At 38.4% G+C, this 27,151-nt stretch overlaps 1 protein-coding gene across 2 annotated transcripts in view; it reads left to right on the forward strand.

Moving 5' to 3' along the window:
- The window catches only part of SYNPR (synaptoporin), a 395,446-nt gene extending 383,646 nt beyond the window's left edge, over window positions 1-11,800 (forward strand). For both annotated transcript variants that reach the window (XM_007500015.3, XM_056804367.1), the window contains one exon: window positions 10,089-11,800. In XM_007500015.3, the coding sequence (XP_007500077.1) occupies window positions 10,089-10,346 (258 nt within the window). In that variant the 3' untranslated portion in view covers window positions 10,347-11,800. The remainder of the gene's footprint in view (window positions 1-10,088) is intronic.
- Window positions 11,801-27,151: the final 15,351 nt, after the last annotated feature.

The following is a 27,151-nucleotide window of genomic DNA, read 5'->3' on the forward strand; positions in this document are numbered from 1 at the left end:
TGGAGGGTCTTGTCTGAGGAATTAGACCAAAGAGTTCATAGTGGATGGGCTAAAGTATAAGAAGACTGAGGAGGCTGGAGATCAGGCCATGAAGGGATTCAAAGGAAAATTGGGATTCCAGGAAACAGATCACGTGCATTCCAGCGATGGGGATGAGTCTATGCAAAGAGGCAGCAATGGGAGATAGAATGTCATATACAGGGCATGGAGAGTATGACCTAGTGAGACTAGAAAAGTGTGAGGAAAACTGAGATATAATCAGACTTCCTATCACAAGACAGTAGCTCTTCTCCAGGACCCAAAACCAGTGTTGTTTGTTTTTTTTTTTCATTTGGGGTAGCGAATGGGAAGGGGGTACCTTCTGACACTGATCTGACTCTAGAGGACAAGTTCCCTGGTGGTAACAAGAAGGGATGTCAAGGAAAGGAAGAAAAAGAGACCTGTGCTTGGACCCTGAATCTGGTCCAGGCTCGGTGGCCAGGTACCTTTGCCAGGGGTCAGAGGCTGGATGAAAAGAGACCATGCGAGGGTCTTCCCTGGTAATATGAGTCCAAAATGCAGTCTGAAGCATAGCAAAGCTGACAAAGTTCAGCAGCATTTGTGCAAAGAATAACCTTCTTGAACAGCGCCTAAAAATAATTATCTTTGCTTCAAGGTCGTGTTCCCAGAACATTCTGGAATTCAATCTGGGGAGGCATTAAAGAAGGAAAAAAGTTCCCAAACTGTTTTCAGTTATTTGCCTGCAAATAACTGTCTCTGGGAGAACGTCGTCGCTATGGAGATAAATTATGTATTAGGGTTGACAGTCATTTTCATTTATCCCTGACCACACCTGTGGACAATAACTTCAAGGAGGCCATTAAAAAGCTATTGCCTTGTTTATGGGTTTCTCTAATGCACAGTGTGTAAAGATGCCTGTGGCATCCAAGCACAGCCCTTGAAATCTTTGAAAGGTAAAATAAAGTGTTGGATGTTTTTCTCTTAGAAGAAGTCATTGCAGAGGATTTGAAGATTTATTTTACTATTTAAAAACACATATACACACAGGAGTCTTTCAATAAACAAGGAAAGCTATGGCCTTCAACAAAGTCCTTTTAAAATCCACTTCTAAAATCTCTAATAGGTCCATAACACATGTCCTGGGAACTGGAAAAAAACCCATTCCTAGAGTATGGCAAATAGAGCTCAGCCCCAGGGCATTAAAATTTAGAGAGCAAAAATGTGCAAAATGGTTGCTTCCCTCAACACCATAGAAGCCACAGGGCTTAGAATCAAGAACACCTGAGTTTGAATCCTGTTTCAAACACTTACCAAGTGTGGGATCCTGGGCAAGTCATTTTACCTCACTCAGGCTCAGTTTCCTCATCTGTAAAAATGGGGTAAAGGAATAATGCATACACTCTGTGCTTGTTGTGAGAATCCTATAAGAAAGTATATGTAAAAGCACTTTGTAAATCTAAAAGTGTTATAAAACGTTAGCTATTGGTATTGTTTACTTACTGTATTCTTTTCATATTATGAAACCCTAATTTCGTGTGAGAACCCAACTGCTACTACTTGCCAGGGATATTCTAATAGGTTTCTTCATACTGTGGATAAAATGCTGAACCTGAAATCAGGAAGATCGAAGTTCACATCCTTGGGGAAATCATTTAACCTCTCTCACCTACCTTAGTTACCTGTCTAACCTAGCGGTAAAACTCCGGGAAGAATAGCCCCCAACCTCACACAGGATCAAATGAGAAGCATTTTGGAAACATTAAATTTGTATTTAAATGTTAGCTATTAGCTCACTCTCTCTGCTTTTCCCAAGAGCCAGAATGCCTAGTTATAGTTCCAAATGGGAGAGTTAGTGGGGAGGGAACAAAGCAAATCTGTTCTCCACATTCACATCATAAATGGTCACTAGATTAATCATGATATCTGTACAGAAGATCACCTATGCTACCTAAGCAGCTGGTTTGTTCAGGTAAATAATGGGATAATAATAATTAGATGATGAGCTTCTCCGTTAGATGGTGACCTCCTTGATAGCAGGGATTATGATTTTTTCCTTTTCTTTATATCTTCATCCAGTTCTTGGTATATAGTTGGTGCTTTATAAATGTTTGTTAATTGATTAATAATTGTCTCCTTGTAGAATATGCTTTCACGTCAGTAATTTTTACAATTAGTCTGTAAACTACATGAACATGGTGTTATTATCCCTGTGTTAAAAATGAGGACATGGGAAGTAATTGACTGATTAATCATATGATTCATCAGTAGGAAAACCTGAACTAGAACCCAAAACTTGGAACTTCTAAGTCAATTCTTTTTTCCATATGACCTCAGGCACCCAATACACATCCTATGGAACAAATGCCCCAGGTCTTAACTAAATTTTAAAAATCTTATTAACTATCAAACATGAAGTAGGCATCAAAATAACATAGATTTAAAAAAGAATTGATAGTCTGGGAGGCATAATTTTAAGTCCTGCTACAAGCATTTATTACTATAACTATTATTTTTATTTTATTTATTATATTATTATATATTATATATTACTTACTATATTATAATATCTGTTATAATATTACATATTATTTATTATAATTATTAATTATTATTAATTAGCTGACCAAGGCAGCTAATCTCTCTGTGCCTCAGTTTCTTCATCTGTAAAATGAAGAATAATGGAACAAGCCTTACAGGGTGCAGTGAGTATCAAGTGAAATAATATATGTAAAACCCTTGTAAATTTTGAAGACATATCATCCACAAGGGTTTATTAAACCCTTGCTATGGACTAGGCAATGGGTTAGCCATTGGGGATACAAAGAATGAAATAATCTCTTGTCTCAAGGAAATTTTATTTCTCTATTAGCAGTCGGAGTGTTTGCAAGAGAGTAATGTATAACTATCAGAAATTTCTGTTTGAATGGTCATATTTGGGGGTCAAGTCTGGGTGCACCCAGCTCTGTAAAAAGTGTCCTCTCTCCAAAGAAAGTGTTTTCTTTCTAAGAAAATGGAAATAGAATCTGCCACCATCAGAAAGAAGTAAAACTGGTTGGTATCTGAATTCAGCTTTAGAGGACACGTATGCAGTTCAGTGTATTGAGAGCCAGGCCCAGGGATGGGAGGTCCTAGGTTCAAATGTGACCTCAAGCACTTCCTGTCTGTGTGATCATTCACTTTGTTTGCCTCAGTTTCCTCATTTGTAAAATGAGCTGGAGAAGAAAATGGCAAACCTCTCTAGTATCTTTGCCAAGAAAACCCTAAATGGAGTCACCAGTTTGCCTCAGTTTCCACATCTGTAAAATGATCTGGAGAAGAAAATGGCAAATCTTTCTCATAACTTTGCCAAGAAAACCCTAAATGGGGTCATAGAGAATCAGACATGCCTGAAAATGTCTCAATAACAAATAGTCTTCAATCCATGATAACATGGTCCTCGGTTGTTTCTCTCTACATATATCTCTGGCTCTCTTATTTCCTTCTCCCCCAAAACCAGCAATCCATTCACCCGGTATACTAGACCAGACTACCAAGGGGATTGGGTTTTTTTTCCTTCTTATATATACTACCTATAAAATAACCTCAGAGTAGGAGAGAGGTTGGTGGCCTTCCTTAAGGCTGTTGGCAACAACTGTTGCCTTCCTTTCCTCAGCAGCTGCCCTACTATCTTGATAAAGACAACACCCTGACTATATGAACTCTGATACTCAAGAATAATTCAGATTAGATACCAATATGCTCTTTGTTGTGATCAGATTCTATCTATATTTTTTAAATAAATAAAATGATTGAATTGTCCCAGGGACCTGCTTTTATATTGCTATTTTCTAAAACATCTCTCATTTCTTTCAGGATCACACAAGATTTATATTTTTATAATGTTTAACTTTTTTCTAATTACATATAAAAATGTTTTGAACATTTTCTTTTATTTTGAGTTCCAAATTCTTCCCTTCCCTTCCTTCCCCTCCATTGAAAAGTCAAACAATTTTATCTAGATTATACATGTGCATCATATAAAACAGATTTCATATTAGGCATGTTATGAAAGAAAATATGGAAAGACCAACATAAAATTATGAAGAGCAAAATAAGCAGAATCAAGAGGCCATTTTATACAGCAACTGAAATATTGTTTGGAGAATAAATTATTTATGTCTGCCTCCAGAAAAAGAACTGATAGGAAAAACATGGTTTTATGTGTCCATAAATCTTTTCATCACATAATACCTTCTCTAGTGTGGGGAGGGAAAGAGAGAGATACCTGGGAATTTTAGTGTAACAAACAAATTAATAAATTAATTTTTAAGAAGAAAGACCAAATACATGCATGTACAATAAAGTGAAAAATAGTATGCTTCAATAAATATTCAGAAAGTGTCACTTCTTTCTCTGATCACTTCACTTAGCATCAGTAAAATCCATAATTTTGAATAGGGAGCCAACAAATTCCTATGATATGCTCATATAGAATTCTGATCATGTGGCCCCACTTTGAAAAGGTTTGAATGTCCTTACTCTGGACCATTTATATGTTTTTCTCCTGTGATAAAACTTTTCTCTGAATCTTGGTTCCTTCATTTTGACATGGGGGGTTGGGGGGAGTAGGGATAGATAATCTATAGTATCTTGCACAAATGCCTTCAGATCAGTGGATTTACTGGTAACCATAGGATCAAGCATTTATAGTTGAAAAGGAATTTTAAAGGTCATCTAGTCCAATGGCTTTATTTTATAGAAGAGCACACAATGGTCTACACAAGTTAAGTGACCCGAAGTCTCTTAGGGTTCTGAATTCCTAGGAATCCATGTTTCCACACCAGCTTTATTTGTTGTTTATTTGTTTGTTTGCAGACTAGTGACTGCATCAATATAGGCAATTCTTGCTTGGGATCAGCATCATCTCAATAATCTTTTTAACTTGATTCATCACCCAGGAAGAATTTAAGGGACCTGCCCAGAGCCACAAAGACAGCATGTATCAAAAACAGCATTTGAACCCAAGTATTCATGATTCCAAGATCATCCATGAAGCTAAGATACCTCTCAAAATTTAGATTTGAAAGGTCATCTTACCCACCCTTTGATTTATACCCCAGAGAGGTTGTGACCTAAGATACCTTCCAACTCTGAATTTCTATGAATCTGGATTTCTCACCAAAAGATATCCTTCAGTGAAGGTGTGTGTTTTATTTAAAGATAATGCCTTCATTGTTGACTTGGGAAATATATATCCTGAAATATACTCCAAAAGAAAAATTTAAAAAGTAGAAGGTGAAACTGAATAAAAAGGACAGAATTCAAACAGTAAGGAGGGAGGATGGGAAGAAGGGTAGAAAAAAATAAATAAAGGTAATTTGTCCTAACTTATTCTCAAGTTGCATTATGCAAGACAATTTAACCAATTAATTCCATTTATACTTAATACCTTCAACCCAAATAACCTAACTATGCCCAAATGGATATCCTTGAGTCATTTTTCCCATTCTTCTTAAAAATAACATCCCATCTTTTGATGAAGAAATGTAGCAGTTGTCATTTAATTTGTTTTATTGGTTGTATTGTCTTTCCCAATAGAATATAAACTCCTTTGGAGAAGAAATAGTTATTCTTTCTTTGTATTTGTATTTCCATACCTAGCATAGTGCCAAACATGTAATATAGGTAGTTTGTTTTTTAATAGATCAGTTGCTTAAAGCATACTATAATGCCTTCTAGAAGGCAAAAAATACTACAATAATAAATAGCAATACTGACATTTCCACAATACTTTAAGGATATTTCTTTCCTCTACAACAGCCTTGAGAAAGGGATAAGACAAGGACCAGGGGAACCCCAGGCTCAAAGAGGTTGTGATGTATCTGAACACGGAATGGAGAAATATCAGAATTCAAACTCAGGTTCCTTGACATCAAATCCAAAACTCATCTGGAGGCCAACACACTACTGTCAGTGCCTTGCCCAAAGTCAATCCAAAGGTTTTTTGATTAGTTGAATGCACACAAATGATATGGATAACCTGACCAATAATCAAAAGATAAGTCACTGTCCCATATTTTTCAGTTTGATCAATTCAATTCAATTCAGCAGTTATTTATTAAATGTCTATTTTGTGCAAAGCACTGGCTAGGTACTAGGGTACTGAAACGAAGAACAAGAACAAGAAGAAGAACAAGAAGAACAAGAACAAGAAGAAGAAGAAGAAAGAAGAAGAAGAAGAAGAAGAAGAAGAAGAAGAAGAAGAAGAAGAAGAAGAAGAAGAAGAAGAAGAAGAAACCATCCCTGACATCAAGAAGTTTACATTCTAATGGAAGACAAGTGAATAAGTAAATACAAAATTAATGCAAAGTAATTATTTCATGGTTTAAAGCACTGAGAACTTGAATGGGATCGTCAAGAAAAGCTTCATGTAGGAAATGGCATTGGAACTGAATCCTGAAAGGAGCCAGAAATTGTAGAAGTAAAATGATGAAGATGAGAAGTATTCTGGGTATGGAAGAGGAAAAGTAAGCCTTGTAGGAGGGAGATAGCATTAATTTCATGAACAGGGTATGACAGATGGGTTCAATGTGACTGCAACATAGAGTACATAAGGAGTCAAGTAAAATCAGCTTAGATATATAGATGTCAATTAAAATTATAAACAGCTTTAAATGCCAAACCGAGGAGTTTATATTTTATCTAAGGAAACATAAGTTACCACTGAACAGGGAGAATGACACAATTATTCCTGAGTTTTAGGAGTAGTGATTTAGCAACTGAGTGCTGGATCCATTGGAGAAGGTAGATTCTAGAGGTACAATTGCCAATTAGTAAGTTATTACAATGGTCCAGGCAAGAAGTAATAAGGTCCTAGACAATGTTGGCAGCCACCTGAATTTTATCTAATGGCCAAATGTCCTTCCCCATCACTTCCTGTTTCATTTCTGTGTCCTCCTAGACACCTACTGGGGAGAAAGAAATGATAGATGGATCCATTAAGACTTGAAAAGAGACTTATGCTGAACATGCTCCTATTTCCATATGCCAAACCCTTGAAGTAACTTCACATCTTGAAAAAAGAATGGAAAATGAGATATTTGTTTTCAGCCTAACTTAGGAAACAGTTCATTTAGTTCCCAGAAGAATGCTGAGCACATGATTAGGGTTGAAGCAGAGAAGTAGCACCCACCTTCTAAATCACTAACACCCTCCTGAGAAGAGCAAAAGTCTCCATCTAGATCTCACATATCCATGATAGTTTTCTCATTAACTATTCTGTACCCTTAGGAGACCCTTACCTGCCAAGGAAGGAGTTCAACCCACTGCCTGGATAACTCTAATTCAAAGCTATAAAAATTGAATCATTTTAAGTATGTGGTTATTGGTGTGTATGTGGTATTTTTCATGGTATTAGGACAAAAGACCACTTGAAATAATAAATACAACTAGGTCTCAGAGTCAATAAAATCTGGGTTCAAACTCTTACCCCTCAGTGCCTGAAAGGCAACTTTCTAACACTTAATTATAGAAGAGTAGTCTACCTACATTGCTAGATGGAGTTTCCTCATCTGAAAACATTCCTTATGCCAGTGATGAGAAACCTTTTCCAAACCCTGTGCTGTGTCCTGCCCCACATACACAGAGAGAGGAGGAAGTGCTCCCATTGGGCTACTAGTGAAGGGATGAGATTTGTGGAGAGGGGAAAGGTTTGTGGCTTGAGTGCTCTGCTCCCTTCCCAGGTATGCCACAGATGAAGCATTCCCATTGGGCTGCAGGGCAGAAGGGTGGGTGAAGTGAAAAAATGTTCTCAGCACATTGGAAGGGGGGAGAGGAGCAGCTCCCCCAAGTCCCTCCGCCTTTCTAGTAATGAATTCTGGCAGGAGAGAACTCAAGTGGCCACAGAGAAGGCTCTCATGCCCTTTTCGAGTATACCATACATTCACCACCTCAGCCTTATGCCAATGAAATCATAGATCCAGTTCAAAGCAATAGTGATATGAGCATCCCTGGCAGAGAAAGAATGGAAAATATCAACCACTTAATCAACAAGAAATTATTAATCATTTACTATGTACCATGCATAGAACTAGACTCTGAAGATACCAAAACAGCAATAGAACTGTCTGTGTCTAACCTTAAGGAACTGACATTTTAATAGAAAGATCAGAAAATATCCCCAGATAAGTAAACATATATGCAAAATATATGTAATAAGTAGGGAGGGGCAAGATTAATAATTTGGGGAGGGAGAAGCAGAACTCTAAAGAAGATGGCATTTAAGCTGAGCCTTGAAAGGTTTCCAGGATGTGAAAGGAGATAAAGGATGGCAACATTCCAGTCATAAGTGTGCCGAGGGGATCTTATCCCCTTCCCCTCCTGAGTAGACTGACCTGTCCGTCAACGTTTTTCAAATATCACAGTTGTGCCAGGTTTTGAGTCTATCCTGAATATGAATAAAAGAAAAGGGGCAGAGCTTTTCTGGGCCTTTTGAAGAACGCTGGGAGAGCAGGCAGGAAACAAGGAAGAGGAAGGCACTGGCAGGCTAGGAGACACATGGTCAGAGGACTTGGAGTAAGAAAGAGATTTTAAACTGTGCTGATCTACCTTTCCTATTAGTAAGCATTATAAAATTAATAACTGGGTAGGTATATTAATTTTCACTTGTAACATAAGAGATGGGAGATGGACTAGTGGAATGGCAAACAAGAATAAAATAAATTGCAATGAAAGAACACTGAGTATAATTTACAGATATCAAAATTAAAACAATGATCCCAAAATTAAATACCAATTATAAAAGGCAATGTGAAGAGGTCAAGGAGTTAAGGACCGAAATCCTAAATTCTAATCCCAGTGTTATCTCTAAAAAGCTGAGTGACTCCAGAGAGCCAATTGATCACAATTTCCTCATCTGTAAAAGGAACCAGTTGAATAAATAATAACGGGGCTCTCTTATTGCTCTATCCTTTTGTTAAGTGAAAATTTTTATATTTGTTTTCTAATTGCATGTAATAACAATTTTAACATTCATTTTTTATTTTTTATTTTAAATTCTCTCCCTCCCATCCTACCTCCTTGAGAAATCAAGCAATTTGATATAGATTATACATATGCAATCATGCAAAACATATTTCTATATTAGCCATGTTGTGAAAGAAAACAGAGACTTTAACAAAACAAGAAAAATAAAAAATGTTTTGATCTGCATTCAGGTTCCATCAGTCCTTTCTGGCTATAGTGTTTTTTCATCATAAGTCCCTCACGATTGTTTTGGATCATTGTATTTCAACCCCATACTGTTATGAGAAAAATTAGTAAAACATTTTTTTTATAAAACATTGCACCCAGACTACAAAACATATCCACCTACTGGCAGACTCTAAGGTCAAAGCCATGAGTGTGCAAACAGGCTTAAAGGGTGGGGGAAAAGTCTGCAGGAGGGTCCCTTGGAAAGGAGATTCCAAGACCGCTAGCAAATGTTCTCCCCTCTTTCTTTTTATGTCTTCCTATCATATAATATTTTTTACTGAATCCTTCTTTGTTGATCACTGTCAATCTGACAAATGATGCTATTCTGAGCACTTGTAGCTTTCCCCTCTGGAGATTAAAGGGCACAACTATATATACCTACATATATATGTATACACACACACACACACACACATATATATATATATATATTCTCTGTGAAAAAATAGATAGATTTGGCAATATTTGAATGACAAGAGAAAGTATGTATAATTCTCTGATAGGTTCTTCTAAATTTAAAGGACATTTCCCAGAGACAGTCTTATATAGTTTCTCCTCCATTGCTTTTCTCTTAGATTCCTTGGGTATATACCAGATTGTATCACAGAGTTATGGCTGGGAAGGGACCATAGAGAATAATCTAATCCAACAACCTCAACTTGATAAAAGGGGAAACTAAGGCTGGGAGAATTAAAAGCAAATTGCTCAGGGTTCCATGGGAAGGAAATGACAAAACTAGCTTCTCTGGCCCCAGATCCAGAGGATACTCAACTATTACATTGTCTCTCCAGGCAGAAATTCTGGGTTTTCAACTGTCAAGGGCATCCTAGTGACTTGATGTTCTTATTCTCCTTCAGGTGTTCGGTTTCTTGAATTTTGTTCTCTGGGCAGGAAACATCTGGTTTGTTTTTAAGGAGACTGGATGGCATTCTTCAGGCCAGAGGCACCTCTCCGAGTCAATGGAGAAGCAATCCAGCAGCTACAGCCATGGTGGATACAACCGAGACAGCTACGGGCCAAGTGGTGGGTATAACCAACAGGCAAATCTGGGGCAATCTGCTGAGGAATTTGGCCAGCAGCCTAGTGGCCCAACTTCCTTTACCAATCAGATTTAACATGGCAGAGTTTGATTTCTTCTGGAGACCATTCACCATGATATAATTCAATGGCACAAGATTTCCTTTTTTTTTTTTAAGAGCTGGAATCAGATATTAAAATAGAAAGTGTTTAATGCAAATCAGAGCTCTGAAGCTCTCATTAAACAAGGAAGGCCCTAGGTTGTGATAAATGGTACTTTGAGACTGGTTGAAATGATCTATTATTTAACATAGGTGGCTAATTGGACAGTGTCTTCTTATATGTACAGTAATTTTACAGTAGTTTTGTATGTGTACCAAGGTAGTAGGAGTATTTTGTAGCCTAAAGTCTTGAGTCTGTCATATTTGGAACATAAATCAAATAGTACCAAGTTTTCTTATCCATTTCAATGGGAAACAAAATTTTAATATGATTTCTAAGAGATGACTTGGTGTGGACCACCACACGTGCATGCTATATTACTAAGTTTACAACACTGCCAGTCTGTGAATCTTTCTAAGTGTTTCTTTTAGATAATTGTTCCTTTTTCTTTGATAATAAAATTTAGTGCATGAATTGGCATTTTCTCCCAAACTAAATGTTTGCACTGTGTTTATGGAAACTTCCCAATTATACCCTGACTCTACTAATTGTACGTGTAAGGAAATGAATTGCCTGTTATGAATATTTGCAAATTTGGCTCTCTGGTTCTATTCAAGTCCTTAAAGCATTGTAATGAAGGTGTGTTTCCAAATAAGGGGCATTTGAGAGTATGTACGGTGACTGGTCAATGTGGATGCCCCTTCTGTAAACTCTGTATTTTTTGCCCATTGTAACGTGCACTGGCTTTTTGTGAATTTTTTCATGTGAGTCATGGATTATACAGACCAAGTAGCCTGTGATTCCTGTAATTCCAGAGGTATTTCTGTTGCTAGGTTGATGGAGGTGAAGATTGTCAGTAACCCTAGTTAGGTATAGGTTCTCCTGGGCCGGGCATAATGTCAGAAATATTCATTACTCCCAGACAAGCTCCACTGGACAAGCTTGTTTCGTTATCATAACACAATGGCTCTCCCTAGCTAGCTAACAAAAATCCCCAAGTTTCATTAGAGTTCTCCAATGAGTAGGTCTTCTTTGGGCGCTATCAAAAGAGTAAAGATATTGGGAGGAATGTTTTTTAAGTGAACTCTTCTCCAATGCCAAAAGAATGACTCAGAAAATGTTTTGCATCATTTATGATGAAGAACGTGGCAATCTTCACCTCTGGGTTCCATATCATTTGGAAGCCCAGAACAAAGCAGGATCAGCAAAAGCAAGTAATTATATTCCTAGATAACAGTGTTACCAATATCTATTATGTGTGGTCTGTAATGTTGGAAGCATTTTAACCATGTTGCATCTTATATGATAATTGTAACCAGTTTCTGGCTACTTGGTGGATGAATCTATATTGTGATATCTATTTGACCCTAATAAAGTTATTGCATACAAAGCTGGTGAAGTCAAATGATTCCACCCTTCTACAAAGAAAACATTCTGGCAAAATGGCTAGTGTTCCCAGACGTATACCATCATCTTGGTTCATTGGTCAGTCGGTCAGTCAACAAACATTACTTACACACTTACTATGTGCCAGGCACTGTTCTACATGGTGAGGCTTCAAAAGAAATGCTTATGATGAGAAAACAGCTTCCCTGGTCTAATAGCCCCCTTTTCTTTATGACCTCAGACATGCTCTTGTTTGCCAGTGAGATCCCTCCCTCCGGTGCCATGCTCCCACTGTGAGTGGCTAATTTCAATTTCTTTCTACTTGCATTGCTCAAATTGAGAGTAGCCTGCTGTTTTGCATTCCCTCAAGTGTACTAGTTCCAGTAACTAGCAGTTATTTTTCACCAGGCTTACTCATACAAAAGAACATTCTGGGTTTCGATTGATGAAAAACTATGCCTGGCTATGTCAATGGGAAATGATGATTGTGTATTTTATGCTATCCTTACTAAAAGAATCCAAATGGGATTTTTTTCTCATCTGGTATTATACTTTTTTAATTTCAAGAGGAAGAAGCAAATGAAGTCTAAAGAAAATCAATGTGTCTCACAAGGTATGCCAACTCAGCATATAGATTCGCTGAAATTTGCCCATGTCAAAATTCAGTTTGATACCACTTGAGTCAGGAGAAGCATTGTGATTTAGAAGCTAGTGTGCTCGACCTGGAGGGGGTTCCAAGAAGACGGGCTAAAATCCTGACCTTGACACCAGAGATCCCAAAAGAAGAGCTGTAATGGACCTCAAAGTCCATCCATCCAACAGCTACCTTCTACACAGGAAACCAAATCCCACAGACTGGCCCAACATTGGGATTCCAAACTGGCCCTCTGCCTCCAAATCCAGGGGTACTTTCCACTGTACTACAATGTCACTGAGGCAGTACATTAACCCCTCTGAGCCTCAGGCAATCCTCTAACCTAATTACTTAAGTTATAGATGGCTAACATCCCCACCAGTCAAAGATATCATAGTTCCTTGGAGTGTCACTTAACCCTCATTGCTCTCAGCTGCTGTTTCCTCTAGGCTGGTACTTTAGCAGACTCTAATTCAGAGATCACCCTAGTTTGATCAACCTCAGAGAGAAGCGTAGAGGAAATAACAGCTATCAGGAGTCTGGAGGGCAAGGGGCTCACTCGCTGACATCAGGATAGTAATTCTTCGCATTTGCATGGTGCCTTAGACTTCTCAGGGCTACCTACCTACCTACATTGTCTCATTTACTCCATGGAGCCAACCTGCAAAGTGCACGAGGAAAAGCTGCTTATCCAGTTTTTTACAAATGAAGAAACTAAGGCTTAGAGAAATTAAGCAACTTGCCCAGAACCCCACAAAGACTACTTAACGGGAGGAACCAAAGTAGGACTCAGGAATGCTGAATCCTCCTTCTTTGCTTCAATTACTTTATGAAATCTATCCAGCATTTCTCCATCCTCTTGTTGTGTTAACCTTAACTGAGACCTCTCAAAACCTCAGGCAACTCTACAAGACTCTAAATTAGGAACTTGCCTTGGTAGAGGGAGTTTTAACGCTGGAAGTTCCTAACACTAATGAAATCACAATGCTCTCTCTCTCTCTCTCTCTCTCTCTCTCTCTCTCTCTCTCTCTCACTCTCTCACTCTCTCTCTCTCTCTCACTCTGTCCTGTCTGTCTGTCTGTCTCTCTCATACAGATGCACATAGACAGACATGCATGCACGCACACACACAATCACAACCTGAGTACATCTATTGAAATTACAAAGAAGTTGTTGATATTCATTGATGGAAGAAGTATTTCCTACTAAGGGCTCTTTTTACTGATGTGATCATATCTGGGTATGTTCTTACACACACACACACACACACACACACAACCTATGTGGCCATTCCATTTTTCATAGCCTCAGGTAACTCTATTAGAATATGAGTTACAAGGAGTTGTCGATATCTTTGGTAAAGGGTGCATCAAATACTGATTATTCCCCAAACAGATGAAATCTAGAGTCCAGAACCCCCTACCTATCCACTATATCAATCCCCACAACATTAGTTTGTGCCCACATGTAAAATAGCAAATGATAATGGCAATGGTTACTGGCCTACCTTCTAAGTCAAACCAATCAATATTTTTCAAGCATGTGGAGTCCACTAAGGCACTCAGCAAATGGTCCTTAATATTTGGACTAAAAACTAGAACCACAATCATTTATTTACAGATCCTTTATGGTGACATATATAGAACCAAAATTATTACAGCATTTCAGAATAGGCAAAAAGGTCACACGGGCCATTGAATCCCAGACTTACCAGAGCTGGAGTTTCCTCTATTATATCAATTCTACTAGTCAGTGGGCACTTGAAGACCCTTCGTGAGGGGTGACCCCCCATCACTTTCAGAAGTCCTTTTTTACTTCCTGACACATCTAGCCATTAGAAGGTATGTCTTTATGGCAGTCCTAAATTTCCTTCTTTAGAACATCCTATTGGGTCTACCCTCTGAAATCAAACTAAACAGTTCTACTCCCTCTTCCACATGTCAGTCTTTCAAATATATGAAGACAGCTATCATCCACCCACCATCACTACTGCTGTGTCTAGAATTTAGCCTGGTAAAGATCTTTCAACTGCTCTTCACATGTCATCAACTTGAGGCCCTTCACCATTCTGATTGCCATTTTTGCCAACTCTCCATTTATAAAGGTGCCAAGAATTAATTTCAATACTCCAGATATGGCGTTAAGAACAGAACAGAATGCAGATCAATCATCTCTGCAATCCTAAACACTGTGCTTTTCTTAATATGAGAAAACACAATCAATGTTAAAAAAAAAAGGCATTCATTCCTCTTGGATTTCAAATAATCCAAATAAAATTCCAGCTCTACTATTGATAAATTTCCTCTTTTACATGATCTCATCCTAATACCTTTCTTGAATTTTTTAAAATTTCTATTAATTTATGAATGAAATAATATTCTAAAAAAAACCAACAACCTTCACCTTCCATCTTAGAATCAATATTGTGTGTTGGCTCTGTAAAGATTAAAATTTAGGGGAGACGGGGAGACTGAGGCAGGTAGAAATTAGTTTTTCTCTGTTAGGAGTATTATATTTTTTAGAGGTTTATTGAAGATTAAGGATTTAAGAAAATACAGGATAAGAAACACGTGTCCAGGCCATAGAGTGGCCTAGACACAACCTCACCTACATTATGAAAAAAAGCCACGCCTGCCCCAAAACGGAAGTCCAAGAGTGCAAGAGCCTCCTCAAAAGCCTTTGAATCAGCTTAAATACCTTCTCGATCTTGGCCCAGGTGAGATTACAAGGCATTCTGGGGAAGTGGAGCAAAGGCTCATGGGGATTGTAGTCCTGTATTCGAGTCTATTTTTTACAGCTTCAAGGCAGAAGAGTGGTAAGAGTGGTAAGGGATAGGCAATCGGGGTCAAGTGACTTTGCCAGGGTCACACAGCTAGGAAGTGTCTAAGGCCAGATTTGAACCTAGAATCTCCCATCTCTAGACCTAACTCTCAATCCACTGAGCCACCCAGCTGCCCCTGAAGTAATACTCTTTTGAATTAGGATTCTTAACTTGGTATTCATGAATTTTATGCCAGAACACATATACCTCTGTATGTATACATATATGAATATATATGCTTATTTTAATGTAAATTGTTGTCTTTGCAATCATATGTGTTTTATGTTATGTACTAATCTGAGAAAGAATCCATAGACTTCATCAGACTAACAAAGGGATCACATACACACATTGAACTCACATGCCCACTCTGTCTCTCTCTGTCTCTGCCTCTCTCTCTGTCTCTCTCTCTGTCTCTCTCTCTCTCTCTCTCTGTCTCTCTCTCTCTCTCACACACACACACACACACACACATACACACACACAGAGTTAAGAACTCCTGATCTAGAGCCAAATGTGCCAGTGTACAGTTGATCATTCAAAGTGTGCCAGCAGTCCCCTGATTCACAAGACCCATTCACCCATGTGAATAATATGTACCAGTTACAAAAAGATAAAGGCATGAAAGCAGAGTGACCTTTGACAGTTCTCCCAAAGCCTATGTTACTATGATCGATCTTGTAAATTGAGTTACATGTTTCCTTTAAATGGACCATCTTCTATTCTCTGTACCAGAGCTAGTGACATATATTACCGCCGCAGTGACTTGTAATGAGTCTAAAAGCCTTAATGGCAGAACTAGAATAAAACATTCAGCTCCTATTATTTTATTCATCGTTTTATCACTTGACCTCCTGTGGCTTCATTACCTAAAACTTACACATGCTGTGAATTAGAATCCTTGGGCCATTGGAACTTAAACAGATTTTGTCCCTTAAAAATGTACTGATGATAAAGCATCCCCAAGCAACCCTGCTTCTACCTTTTATTCCCTCTACCCTCTGAGAAACAAAACGCCAAAGAGCTCCTGTTATATAACTTGACAGTTTCACTTCCTTCCAATATTTCCTTCCAGTTCTTTCTGCAATTTGTCTTGTATATCTGGTCCTCTGCTCTTCTGGTCAGTAAACTGTTCTGATGGAGCGAAATATCATATTATTCCAAGACTTGATATATTCCTTAAGAAGCACATTTCACCAAATATAATGGCCCAATCTCACCTTTTGGAACTGGTATTAGGCATTCCTCATCAGTAATTACATATTTCTCCTTAAAACTTTTCACTCATGTTTCTTGAAATGAGAATGTGTGTGTTCTGATGCATGGGAAGCTTTCTAGGAAGAGTTTCCAAAAAGCTGTGGGTTTTTCTACATAAATTTCAATGATTTACTTTAACAATTCAAGACCTGTTACTTACTTAAGAAGGCTATTTCATCTACTAGCCCGATATTAACCCCTCTCTCACTTAATGGTCTTTGAGAGTTAGAGTGGCCAAAAAAAATTCACATACTTGAAGACAATCTAGGGATGCCTTTTCCTGAATTTAGCTAGATTGGTCTTGAGGTAACAGACATATAACCAACCCTTCCTTTCGTCTACACCACTCCCTTCCCAGGTTGATAGGACTTGCTCTTTACTGGCATTTCCCTTAAGAACTAAAGATCAATTCCACACCATGATTTAGCATTGAAGTGGGATTCAGTGGAGATTCTTAACCTATAGGTTTCTGTTATTAGTGCTATGAAGCATCTATGTGGCACAGAGAATAGAATGATGGACTCACTCAAAATCCAGATAACCTAAGTTCAAATTCTAGCACAGTTACTAGTTTTATGACTTGGAGAAAATTACCTAATCTTTCAGCCTCAGTTTCTACATCTATAAAATAGGAATAATAATAATAATAATAATAATAATAATACCTACTTTACAGGATTGTTTTGAGGTTCAAATGAGAAAATCTATGCAAAGCAATTTGAAAACGTTCCTGCACTTTATAAATGATATTATTTTTATTATGAAAGCATAGATTTTCCCCATATCAAAATGGATTGTTACTATTCTGTAGCATTCTGTTTTTTTTCTTCTGAAAATAAGTTGGAAACAGAATATGAGGGTTAGAGGTATCATATAGTTTCCCTAGCCAAAACCCTTCTTGCCATTTCACAAATCAAGAAATTGAGACCCAGAGAAGTCTAGATATATGCCAAAGGTCACATAGGAAATCCATAGCAAGGCTAGGATTGGAATTGAGATCTACTGACTTCCCAGGCCAATGCAACCCAGGATGATGGCTACTGCATAATTCTATTGGTGGACAATTTCCATAAAATCCAATTCTGCCAACCATCAACTTCCTAAGCATGAGCTTGCCAAATAAACCCAGGAGCCAGTCATTCTCAGTGTCTGAACTTGCCAGTGGAAGCATATTATTTACAGATAGATTCCTTGAAGTAATGAATGATCCAGATGAGCCTTGCCTTGTAGAATTTTACCTATCCTCACTTGCAACTTTTTGAAATATGATCTCTCCAGATCTAAAATTCACAACAAGCTATTCCCAGTTTTCTTTCTCTCTGACAAATTCTAAGAAGTGACTTTCCCTGAAGGTACCCATCATTTCCATTCATGGAGCTAATACCTCCTTGTTAATAAGAATCAGGCCCAGATGAGAATTTCCTCTTGTTAATTTCCTCTTTTTATGTATGTAGCCCAGCATTGGCAAAGGTTTTGGAGTTCTCGTGCCCAAACTGCAACTTCAAGCCACCTGTGAGACCCTCAGATTATCCTAGAGTGAAAAGAAGTAGTCCTCACCTTGGGTGACTGGACAGAGGAGTGGGGCATGCAAAAAATGTCCCCAGGCACTGGGAAGAGGAGGAACAGAGCAGCTCTGCCCCCCCAACCCTGCCAGCTGGGCACAAGCATCAATACTTCACCAACGTTGATATAGCCTATATGTATAAGCTATAATTCCCTTCCTATTCCTTCTCAGGCAAAAGGCCTTTTGACTAGATTGACAGGATTCCAGGTAAAGACATTTTTATTAGCCTTTGTCAGAAAAATTCTCTCTGATCAGATGTCCATCATTCCTGTTTCTAACTTCTGGGATGCAGATACCTTCTTCACACATGGGTCCCCAGAATATTTAAGGTACTCTTTGGGTTCACATATCCTTGAAAGTTTACAGATCCCCACCAATGTATCCACTTTTACTAGTTGGTCAAAACACATAATTAGTTGAAAGTAAAAGGAATTAATGAAAAAGCATAGTTAGAAAAGTATCAAAATAATATCCTCCTGCTATAAACTTAGGATTCCCTCTCCTACAAATAGAAATACCATCAATGGTGAGAGCAGTCATGTATAGAGATTACATATTAGGGCACATATGTGAAGGGATACACATTTAGGGAAATGAACACATGCATGTTATATAACTTCATGCCCCCAAAGCTACTAAAATCCTTTACTTATGTTGCCATGCTATATTTTCTGCTTTTTACTGGACACATCATGCCATTTGGCTTCCTAGGAGTTATGGGAAAGTTAAGGCACAGGAACAGATTAGAGTAAGAAAAAAAAAAGTCCCCCATTCAGATATTTGAGTACTAGAGTAAATACTCTATTCTCCCCATGCAAGTTATAGGTCTCCCTAAAAGCAACAACTATATAGCTCACATTTCTCAAAATGTAGTTTCATATTTAATATGGGAATTTGTTTTTATTTTACTATACATATTTATAATAAAAGGGTTTTTTTCTTTTTTTCATAGAAGGGAAGATAAATAAAAAGCTTGCTAATTGAAATAAAATAAAGGCTTTATCTGAGGGAAGGCAATCATTGACTACATTATGGATTAACATGAAGTGAGCCCCTGGGGAGTTCTGGGATGCAGATGATATGTATATGGGTGTTAGACACATTCTGACATGTGGTGAAAGATCAAATATTCCCTAAAAGCAAATTCTTCTATTCCCATTTGGAGTCATTAGAGGAGAACAGAATACCCTGGGAAGCTTCTAATTTTAAAAATGGAATACATCTCCAGCATTTCCAGAAGTCATGGCCAAGTTATCAAAAAGAAAATGTAACTGCAAACCTTTTACAAAAAATCAATGGAAACTCCCATTTGAGCACCTTGTGTGAGATTGAGGAGCCTTGTTAGCAAAACCAGGTCCATAATATGTCTTGTTCCATCCCAATATAATGTCTAGTCAGAGATAAAGCATCCAAGCTCAGCAAGCAACTCCCCCCTCACCTCATGAGATGTTTTATTTATATCTACAACTCAGGGGCCTTACTTCAAATGTAGAAAAAGTCTAGCAGTCTTCATCATTTTCTCAAAATGTTGCTTTAGAGAGAAAAACTGTAAAGAAAGACTTATAAGAGCAGAGTAGATATTACTATTCCCACTTGATTGATAGACAGAGAGAGAGATGTAGATAGATAATTAATAGGTAAGGAGATAAAAAATGACTGATGGTTATATAGAAAGATGATAGAAAGATGATGGATAAGTAAGTAGGCAGATAAAAAGATGATTGATTGGTACAGAGATAGAAGGTAGAAAGATGCATATATCCAGAGATAATATGTAAGTAATAGAAATATGATTGAAACAGATAGAGGAACGGATGGATGGGTGGGTGAGTGGATAGATAGATAGATAGATAGATAGATAGATAGATAGATAGATAGATAGATAGATAGATAGATAGACTTAACCCTTATTATGTGTTGGGCACTGTACTAGGCATGAAAAGTACAAATTTGAATGAGTTAATTGATTCTGGCTAACAGCAATCTATTCCCCTCTTACCATTCATCACTTGGCTTTGTGGAAAGGAAACAAACACAAATTCTGGACTTTCTTCCACTGTGTTAGAACAAGCAACAGTGGGAATATTAGAGAGAGAAGAAAGTGACAAGACTGACAGTTGGTGGGGGAAAGGGCAACTGGGAGTGGCAGTTGGTCCTGTGACTTGAGCACTTCCTTCCTGACATTGGAAGTGGGAGGAGCTTTGGGCTTCCCAGTCTGGATGGGAGTGCCTCAATTTCTGGGCTTCCCAGTCTGGATGGGAGTGCCTCAATTTCTTCAACCCGAAGAGACAGGCCCAACCAGCTCTGAAAGTCAGAACTTTTCTTGTTGTTTGCTGTCTACTGCTAAGATTTTGAAAGTAAGAAAACTAGCACAGATATAGCAAAGACAGGAATAAGAGAAACCCTCCACCAGCCTGTGAGGCCTTGCCTCAGCTCCAAAGCTGAGAAAAACTCCAACCTTATTTAGGAACTTTACTCTTCTTTTTTCCCTGATACCTCTCCAATCCAAACGGGTTATTAAAATATCTCTTATTAGAATATCGCAGTCAGATAAGAGGACTATCTTTTCTGGGGCATAGAGGGAGCTGAACCTCAGTTCAGTCATCCAATTACAAGCATTCTTTATCAGACCCCTGCTGGGCAGCCAAATTCTGGGGAAAGGCTTGTCCCTCAGAAGGGTCCATGTTTACCTGCTCTAGAGCAACTTCAGCAACAATCCAGCAAGAAAACATCCCCACAGGCTATCATAAGTGGCTCATTTCTTGGATACCCCATTTGGTTCAAAAACAGCCTCTCAGCAGGGGGCATCTCTCTCCTTTTCCTCACCAGCAGCCATATTCCCTCTCTCTCCCTTCAACTCCTCTATACCCCTGCTACAAACTTTCCGTATCTCCTGTTCTTATCTATTCAGCTTTCCCTATAAATATTACAGCTTTTCATACCATATTGTACATAAAAGAAAATTAAATTCAGAGAGAATTTATTAAGTCCCTATTGTTCAGTCATTTAGTCATGTCCAACTTTTTGTGACTACATGGGCCACATCATCCATGAGGTTTTCTGGAATGATTTGCCATTTCCTTCTCTAGTGGATTAAGGCATACAGAAGAAGCTAAGTGACTTGCCCAGGGTCACATAGCTGGTAAGTTTCTGAGACCAAATTTGAACTCAGGTCTTCCTGACTCCAGGACCAGTATTCTAATCCACTAAGCCAGTATTCCAGATATTGTTCTAGGAGCTTGTGATACAAAGACAAAAAATTAAAATAGTCCCTGCCCTAAGGAGCTTACATTCTACTTTAAGAAAAATTTGAATGAATTAATGAATGAAAGAAAAAGGTATATTAAGTGCATACTATCTGCCAGGCAATGTACTACAAATACAAATGGAAAAATAAGAACCACAGACAGACAACTTTCATGTACCTTGAATTCTGACTGGGGAAGATCATTCAGAGGGTTCTGCTGCAAAAAAAGTTAAAGGCCGGGGTTCTTGGGCTGCATTGACCAGGCTGCACTGACTGGGCATTCCCCTTATAGGAAAGGAACAGCCACTCAGGTCACATAAGAGATTCACAAACTATGATCTTTCTGGGGAAGATAATAGTGCCTGGCACATAGTAGGGCAGTTCATTTGTTAATTCATTGATTGACTGTGAGCCTTGAGGCCCATATACTATGCCTTCTGGATCCTGAGACATTATTGGCATCTGACCTTAATGTACATATATAATGGTTAAAAAAATATACTCATAGAACATCCCAAGGTAGTTTCAATGGCAGGTGGTGAAGGAACTGGGAGGAAGGAAGGGGAGGAAGAAAATAGGAAAGCCTTCGTATAGGAGGTTGCACTTGTTGGCTTTGAAGTAAGCTGGAGGCTCTTAAGAAATGGAGGGGACAAGAGAGGGCATTCAAGGCTTGTGCAAAAATGTAGAAACAAGAGGTAAGCACCATGACCACCATCATCGTCATCCACATTTATAGAGCCCTCTCAGCTCACATGGACTGCCAGGTGACAGTTTCTGACATAGTTCAGAGAGATCCTGCTGTCTGTTTTCCATTCTCTAGACAGCAGTGTCATCATTACCACTGGTGCACCTCATCAGGACCCTTTGCTGACAACCTTCCTCAAGGATCTGAAACAGGAAACACGGTTTGGGGAATGATGCCATGAAAAGAGTTTTGGCTGAAACACTGACCGGTGGGCCATTCTGGTGCCACGGCTTCAACTCCATCACTGAGTTCTGCGTCTTAACATCAAATTCAGACTTATTCAGCAGTTTAAGTAATGTTATCACAATCTTGACTTTCAGCATTTCTTCAGGTGAGCATTAATGTTTTCTCCTTTATCTCCTTTTGATCTGCAGATCACATACATCTAAGGATCTGTTATAATAGTTTGGAACTCTCTCCTGGAACTCAAAACCAATCAGAATAAATATTAGCCCCTAGAGCTGACAATCAATTTTTTTCTCTAGAAGTAACAAACGGGCCATTTGGGAAATAAACCCATAATATAGTCACCATGGGGCTCAGATTTGGGAAACAGACGTACTCTGTAGCAGATGGACAGTGGGAGATAGTGGACAACATGCTGAACTTGGGATCAGAAGAGACCTATATTTAAATCCAACTTCTGATTGTCACTTATAACTGTGGACAAATCGCCTAATCTCTCTGATCCTCAGTTTCCTCAACTATAAAATGAAAATAAATAAATCCCTGCTTCACAGGTTCATGAGACTCAAGTGAAATCACATATGTAAAATGCTTTACAAACTTTAGAGTTCTATAAATGTAAAACAGAGATAGTGGTAGGATTCGTAGTAATAGTGGTGGGAGTGGGAGTGGGAGTGGGAATAGTAGTATTGGTAGTAATGTTGGTACTGGTGGTGGTTATAGTAGTAGTAGAAGTGGTGATGGTGGAGATGGAGCTGGTGGTAGTGGTAGTAGTAGTAGTAGTAGTAGTAGTAGTAGTAGTAGTAGTAGTAGTAGTAGTAGTAGTAGTAAACAACCATACATTCCTTTGCCTTCCTTCTCTTGCCCCATTCAATGGGAAAATTTGTGTTTGGGAGTAGGGGGAGGAGGATTTTCCTTTCTTCCCTCATAGGAGAAAAAGGAATGGCACCTAGCTGAGCATGAAAAACATAACAGAAGCTCAATAAATAATTCTTGAAATGAAAGTATTTGAACTGCAATGCTTTAAGTAACAAGGATACCTCCCTACCCCTGACCATGACGGCAGTAACTATGTATCTTAAGAGTTTAAATTTCTTTGTGTAGATTCCCCAGCTCTGTCTGTTAATATTTTAATTTTAAATAATAAAGAACTGAAAAAAATGTTTTAGCTATATCAGAGGATCTTAATGTTTTTTATCTTAATTTTTTTTTGTATTATGGACCCTTTGGCAATAGTCTGCGGAAGCCTAAGAACTCCCTTTTCACAATGCATAAAATAAAAATATGATTACAAAGGAAAGTAATTAATATTGAAATGCAGTTATCAGATTTTTGAATAAAAAAAAAGTTCTTGAACTGAAGTTTAAGAATTCCTGGTCTACAGGAGAACATTATACACAGAAACTGATACACTGTGGTACAATTGATTGTAATGGACTTCTCTACTAGCAGCAATACAATGATCCGGGACAACTCTGAGGAACGTATGAGGAAGATGCTCTCCACATCCAGAGGAAGAACTGTGGGAGCAGAAACACAGAAGAAAAACAACTGCTTGATCACATGGGGAAATGGGGACAGATTTCATCAGGTATAAGGACTACCTTGTACAAAGGCACAGAATTTTGAAACTGAATGCCATAATATATCAGTCTGATGAAAACATTGAATGGTCAAAGAGGACTAAAGTACAAGACTAGAAAGGTAGGTTGGAGCCAACTTGGTAAAGGTTGCAAATACCAAAGAAATGAGTTTATATTTAACACTAAAAGTAATAGGGAGTGACTGTAACTGTAGATTGACTTAGAAGTGACATCTGTACTTTAGGAATATCACTTTGGTGGCCAAATGAAGGATAAATTGAAAAAGGAAGAGAGTCAAGGTAGAGACACCAATTTGGGGGCTCTTAAAAGAATCCAGGCAAGAGATTGAAGCCTTGAACCAAAGTGGGGGCTAAAAAGAATGGAGAAAAAGAATCCCATAAGAAAGATATGGTGGATGTAGAATCAAAAAGCCTTGGCAACTGCTAGGATATGTGGAGTGAAGGAAAATGAATCATGGAGAATGAATCCAAAGCTATATCCAAAGCTGGGGTAAATGGATGGGGGTGTTTTTGACAAAAGTAGGGAAGTTTGAAACCTTCCCATTCAATGACAAGAAGCCTTACCTCAGCCTTCCATAAGGCATGACAGGAAAGATTGTGCTAAGCAAGATATTCAAAGAAGGTAAATTCCAAGGCATTTGAAGAAATGGGAATAGTGATGGATCCAATGTGAAGCATAGTGATGGATGGGAAATGGGAATCCCATTAAGAAGCACTCATGCGGGTATCATTTTGATATAGTCTGTGCTCCTTGAAATATGGCAGGAATCAGCAGATTTAGAAAGCAATGGTGGGATTTTCTTGAACTACTATGTGGTGTAACAATTAATCATGGTGACAGGTACAAGACAATGTAATGAAGGCAAAAATCTCAGAAGAAAACACACATACACAAATATAGAAATTAGAATTGCTGAAGACAGAATCCACTGAAGTATTCATGCCTTTGTTGGTCCCCAGACTGGCGTTTCTATTTACAACTTTGTTATTTATTTTCGTCCAATTTCAAACATTCAATGTAGAAGACACATTTTCATTCATTTTGAGTTTTATCCATGATTTTTTTGAATGATAAGCTCACAGATGAAATGCCATGAGGCTCAGAGAACATAAGTGATTTTTTTTCATTTTTTTTATTGTCCTACAAAGCACTCTTCCATATTGGTCATTGTTGTTAGAGCACACTCACACATAACCAAAACCCCAAAATAAAACAGTAAATGCACTGATGTAAAATATGGCTCCAACAGTTCTTTCTCTGGAGGTGGATAGCATTCCCCATCTTGAAGTGTTTCAGGATTATCCCAGATCAAAGTTTGATGATTTTATAAAGTCATCAAGCTAGTAAATGTTCAATTTGAACCCACGTCTCCCTGACTCTAAGTTCATTTTTGTATCTACTAGACCATGCTAAGCCAGTTATCTTTCAATGATTACCAAAAGTAATAATAGATTCCTTTTTCATTTGCTGTATTAATCAATAGGATAATGAGAGTTGATTTTGTGTGTGTGTGTTGGCCTGCATCATTGCAATTATATTGCATACTTTATAAGTGAGGGTATTAAAAAAGATACCTTTGATTGTCTTAAGCTCCTAAAATCCCTAAAAACAAGGATCAAAAAAGTCTGAGTAACTCTCAGATAGAAAATTAAGAGCTCCCTTTTCCCCTTAGTTTTCTTTAATCCTTACCTTCTGCCTTAAAATCAATACTATGTATTGGTTCCAAATCAGATGAGTGGTAAGGGTTAGGCAATGGGGGTTAAGTGACTTGCCCAGGGTCATACAGCTAGGAAGTGTCTCGGGTCAGATTTGAACCCAGGACCTCTCATCTCTAGCCGTGGCTCTCCATCCACTGGGATACCCAGCTGCTCCCTTCCCTTACTTTTTGAGATAACTTAAAACAAGGCTAGTGAAAGTGATTGTGTCCTCATCCTTCATCTTTGAGTGACTGAGCTACCCCATGATCAGGAAAACATGTTAGTTCCCCAGTTCAACCATTGCTAGTTCTTTGTATGTCATGAGCCATACAGTAACAGTCTGGCTAGGCCAGGGATTGATGCCCTTTAATCAAAGACTGGACCTAGGAATTGGGCTCTCCTCACTCAATCTCTTCCTTTGGCCATGATGCCCAATGGCGTGGAGACAACAAATTCAGAACAGCTGGCTCATTAAAAAATGATGTGGAACTTGTGCATAGAATATGTAGATGCCATATTGCTAAGGCTGCTTCTCAAAAGGCAGAATGAATCTATTTCCCTGCCCATGTGTAGGAGGAACTGGCCCCTAGAATGGAGAGGAGGACATCCTGGGCATCCGTACAGAGCCTCCTCACCACCCACCCCAGGAAGCATGGTGTAATGGCACACTGCTATGGAAATGCGAGCTATTATTAGGAGATGCCCACCTAGTCACACTCCGAGGGCCAGAAAACAGGGGACTTATCCGGGGTGAAAACACCCACATTGTACCTGCAATGAATTCTGCCAACCACAAGTTTATCAGCTCACATTTATGTAACATTTAAAGGTTTGCCAAGTACTTCTTATAGGTTGAGGAGATCATAGATCTGGACCTAAAGGGACCCCAGAGGCCAGTTAGTCCAATGACCTCGTTTTGAGGAAACTGAGGCCAAAGTCACATAGTGCTAAAAGTGAGATTTGAACCTCTAACTTCAGAGATAATTCACATATATGTTATTAAAAAAAAAAACACCTTACCTTCTGAGGGCATCTTAGTGGCTCAATGGATAGAGACAGGGGGTCCTGGGTTCAAATATGATCTGAGACACTTTCTAGCTATGTGACCCTGGGCAAGTCATTTAATCCCCAATGCCTTGCCTTTACCACTCTTTTGCCTCAGAACCAATACACAGTATTGATTTTATTTGAGTTACTTGGACTTTTTTGATCCTTTTTTTTAGGGGTTTTAGGAGCTTAAGACAATCAAAAGTGTCTTTTTTAAGATCCTCACATAAATAAAGTAAGAAATGTAATTGCAATGATACAGGCTAACACTCACACACACACACACACACACACACACACACACAAATGCTCATTATCCTATTGATTAATACAGCAAATGAAAAAGGACTTTATTATTACTTTTGGTAATCATTGAAAGATGACTGGTTTAGCATGATTTGCTTTACAGTTGCACAGAGAGATTCTCCAGGGTTAATACAGCTAATAAATTATCAGAGGTAGAATTTGAATCCAAGGCTTCCCAATACCCAGAATCACAGAATTTGAGAGTTGGAGGAGGCCTATGAAGCCATCCTGTCCAATCCACTCTCAG

This window comes from Monodelphis domestica, chromosome 7 (assembly GCF_027887165.1).
Source record: "Monodelphis domestica isolate mMonDom1 chromosome 7, mMonDom1.pri, whole genome shotgun sequence".
In the NCBI taxonomy this organism is placed as follows: Eukaryota; Metazoa; Chordata; class Mammalia; order Didelphimorphia; family Didelphidae; genus Monodelphis; species Monodelphis domestica.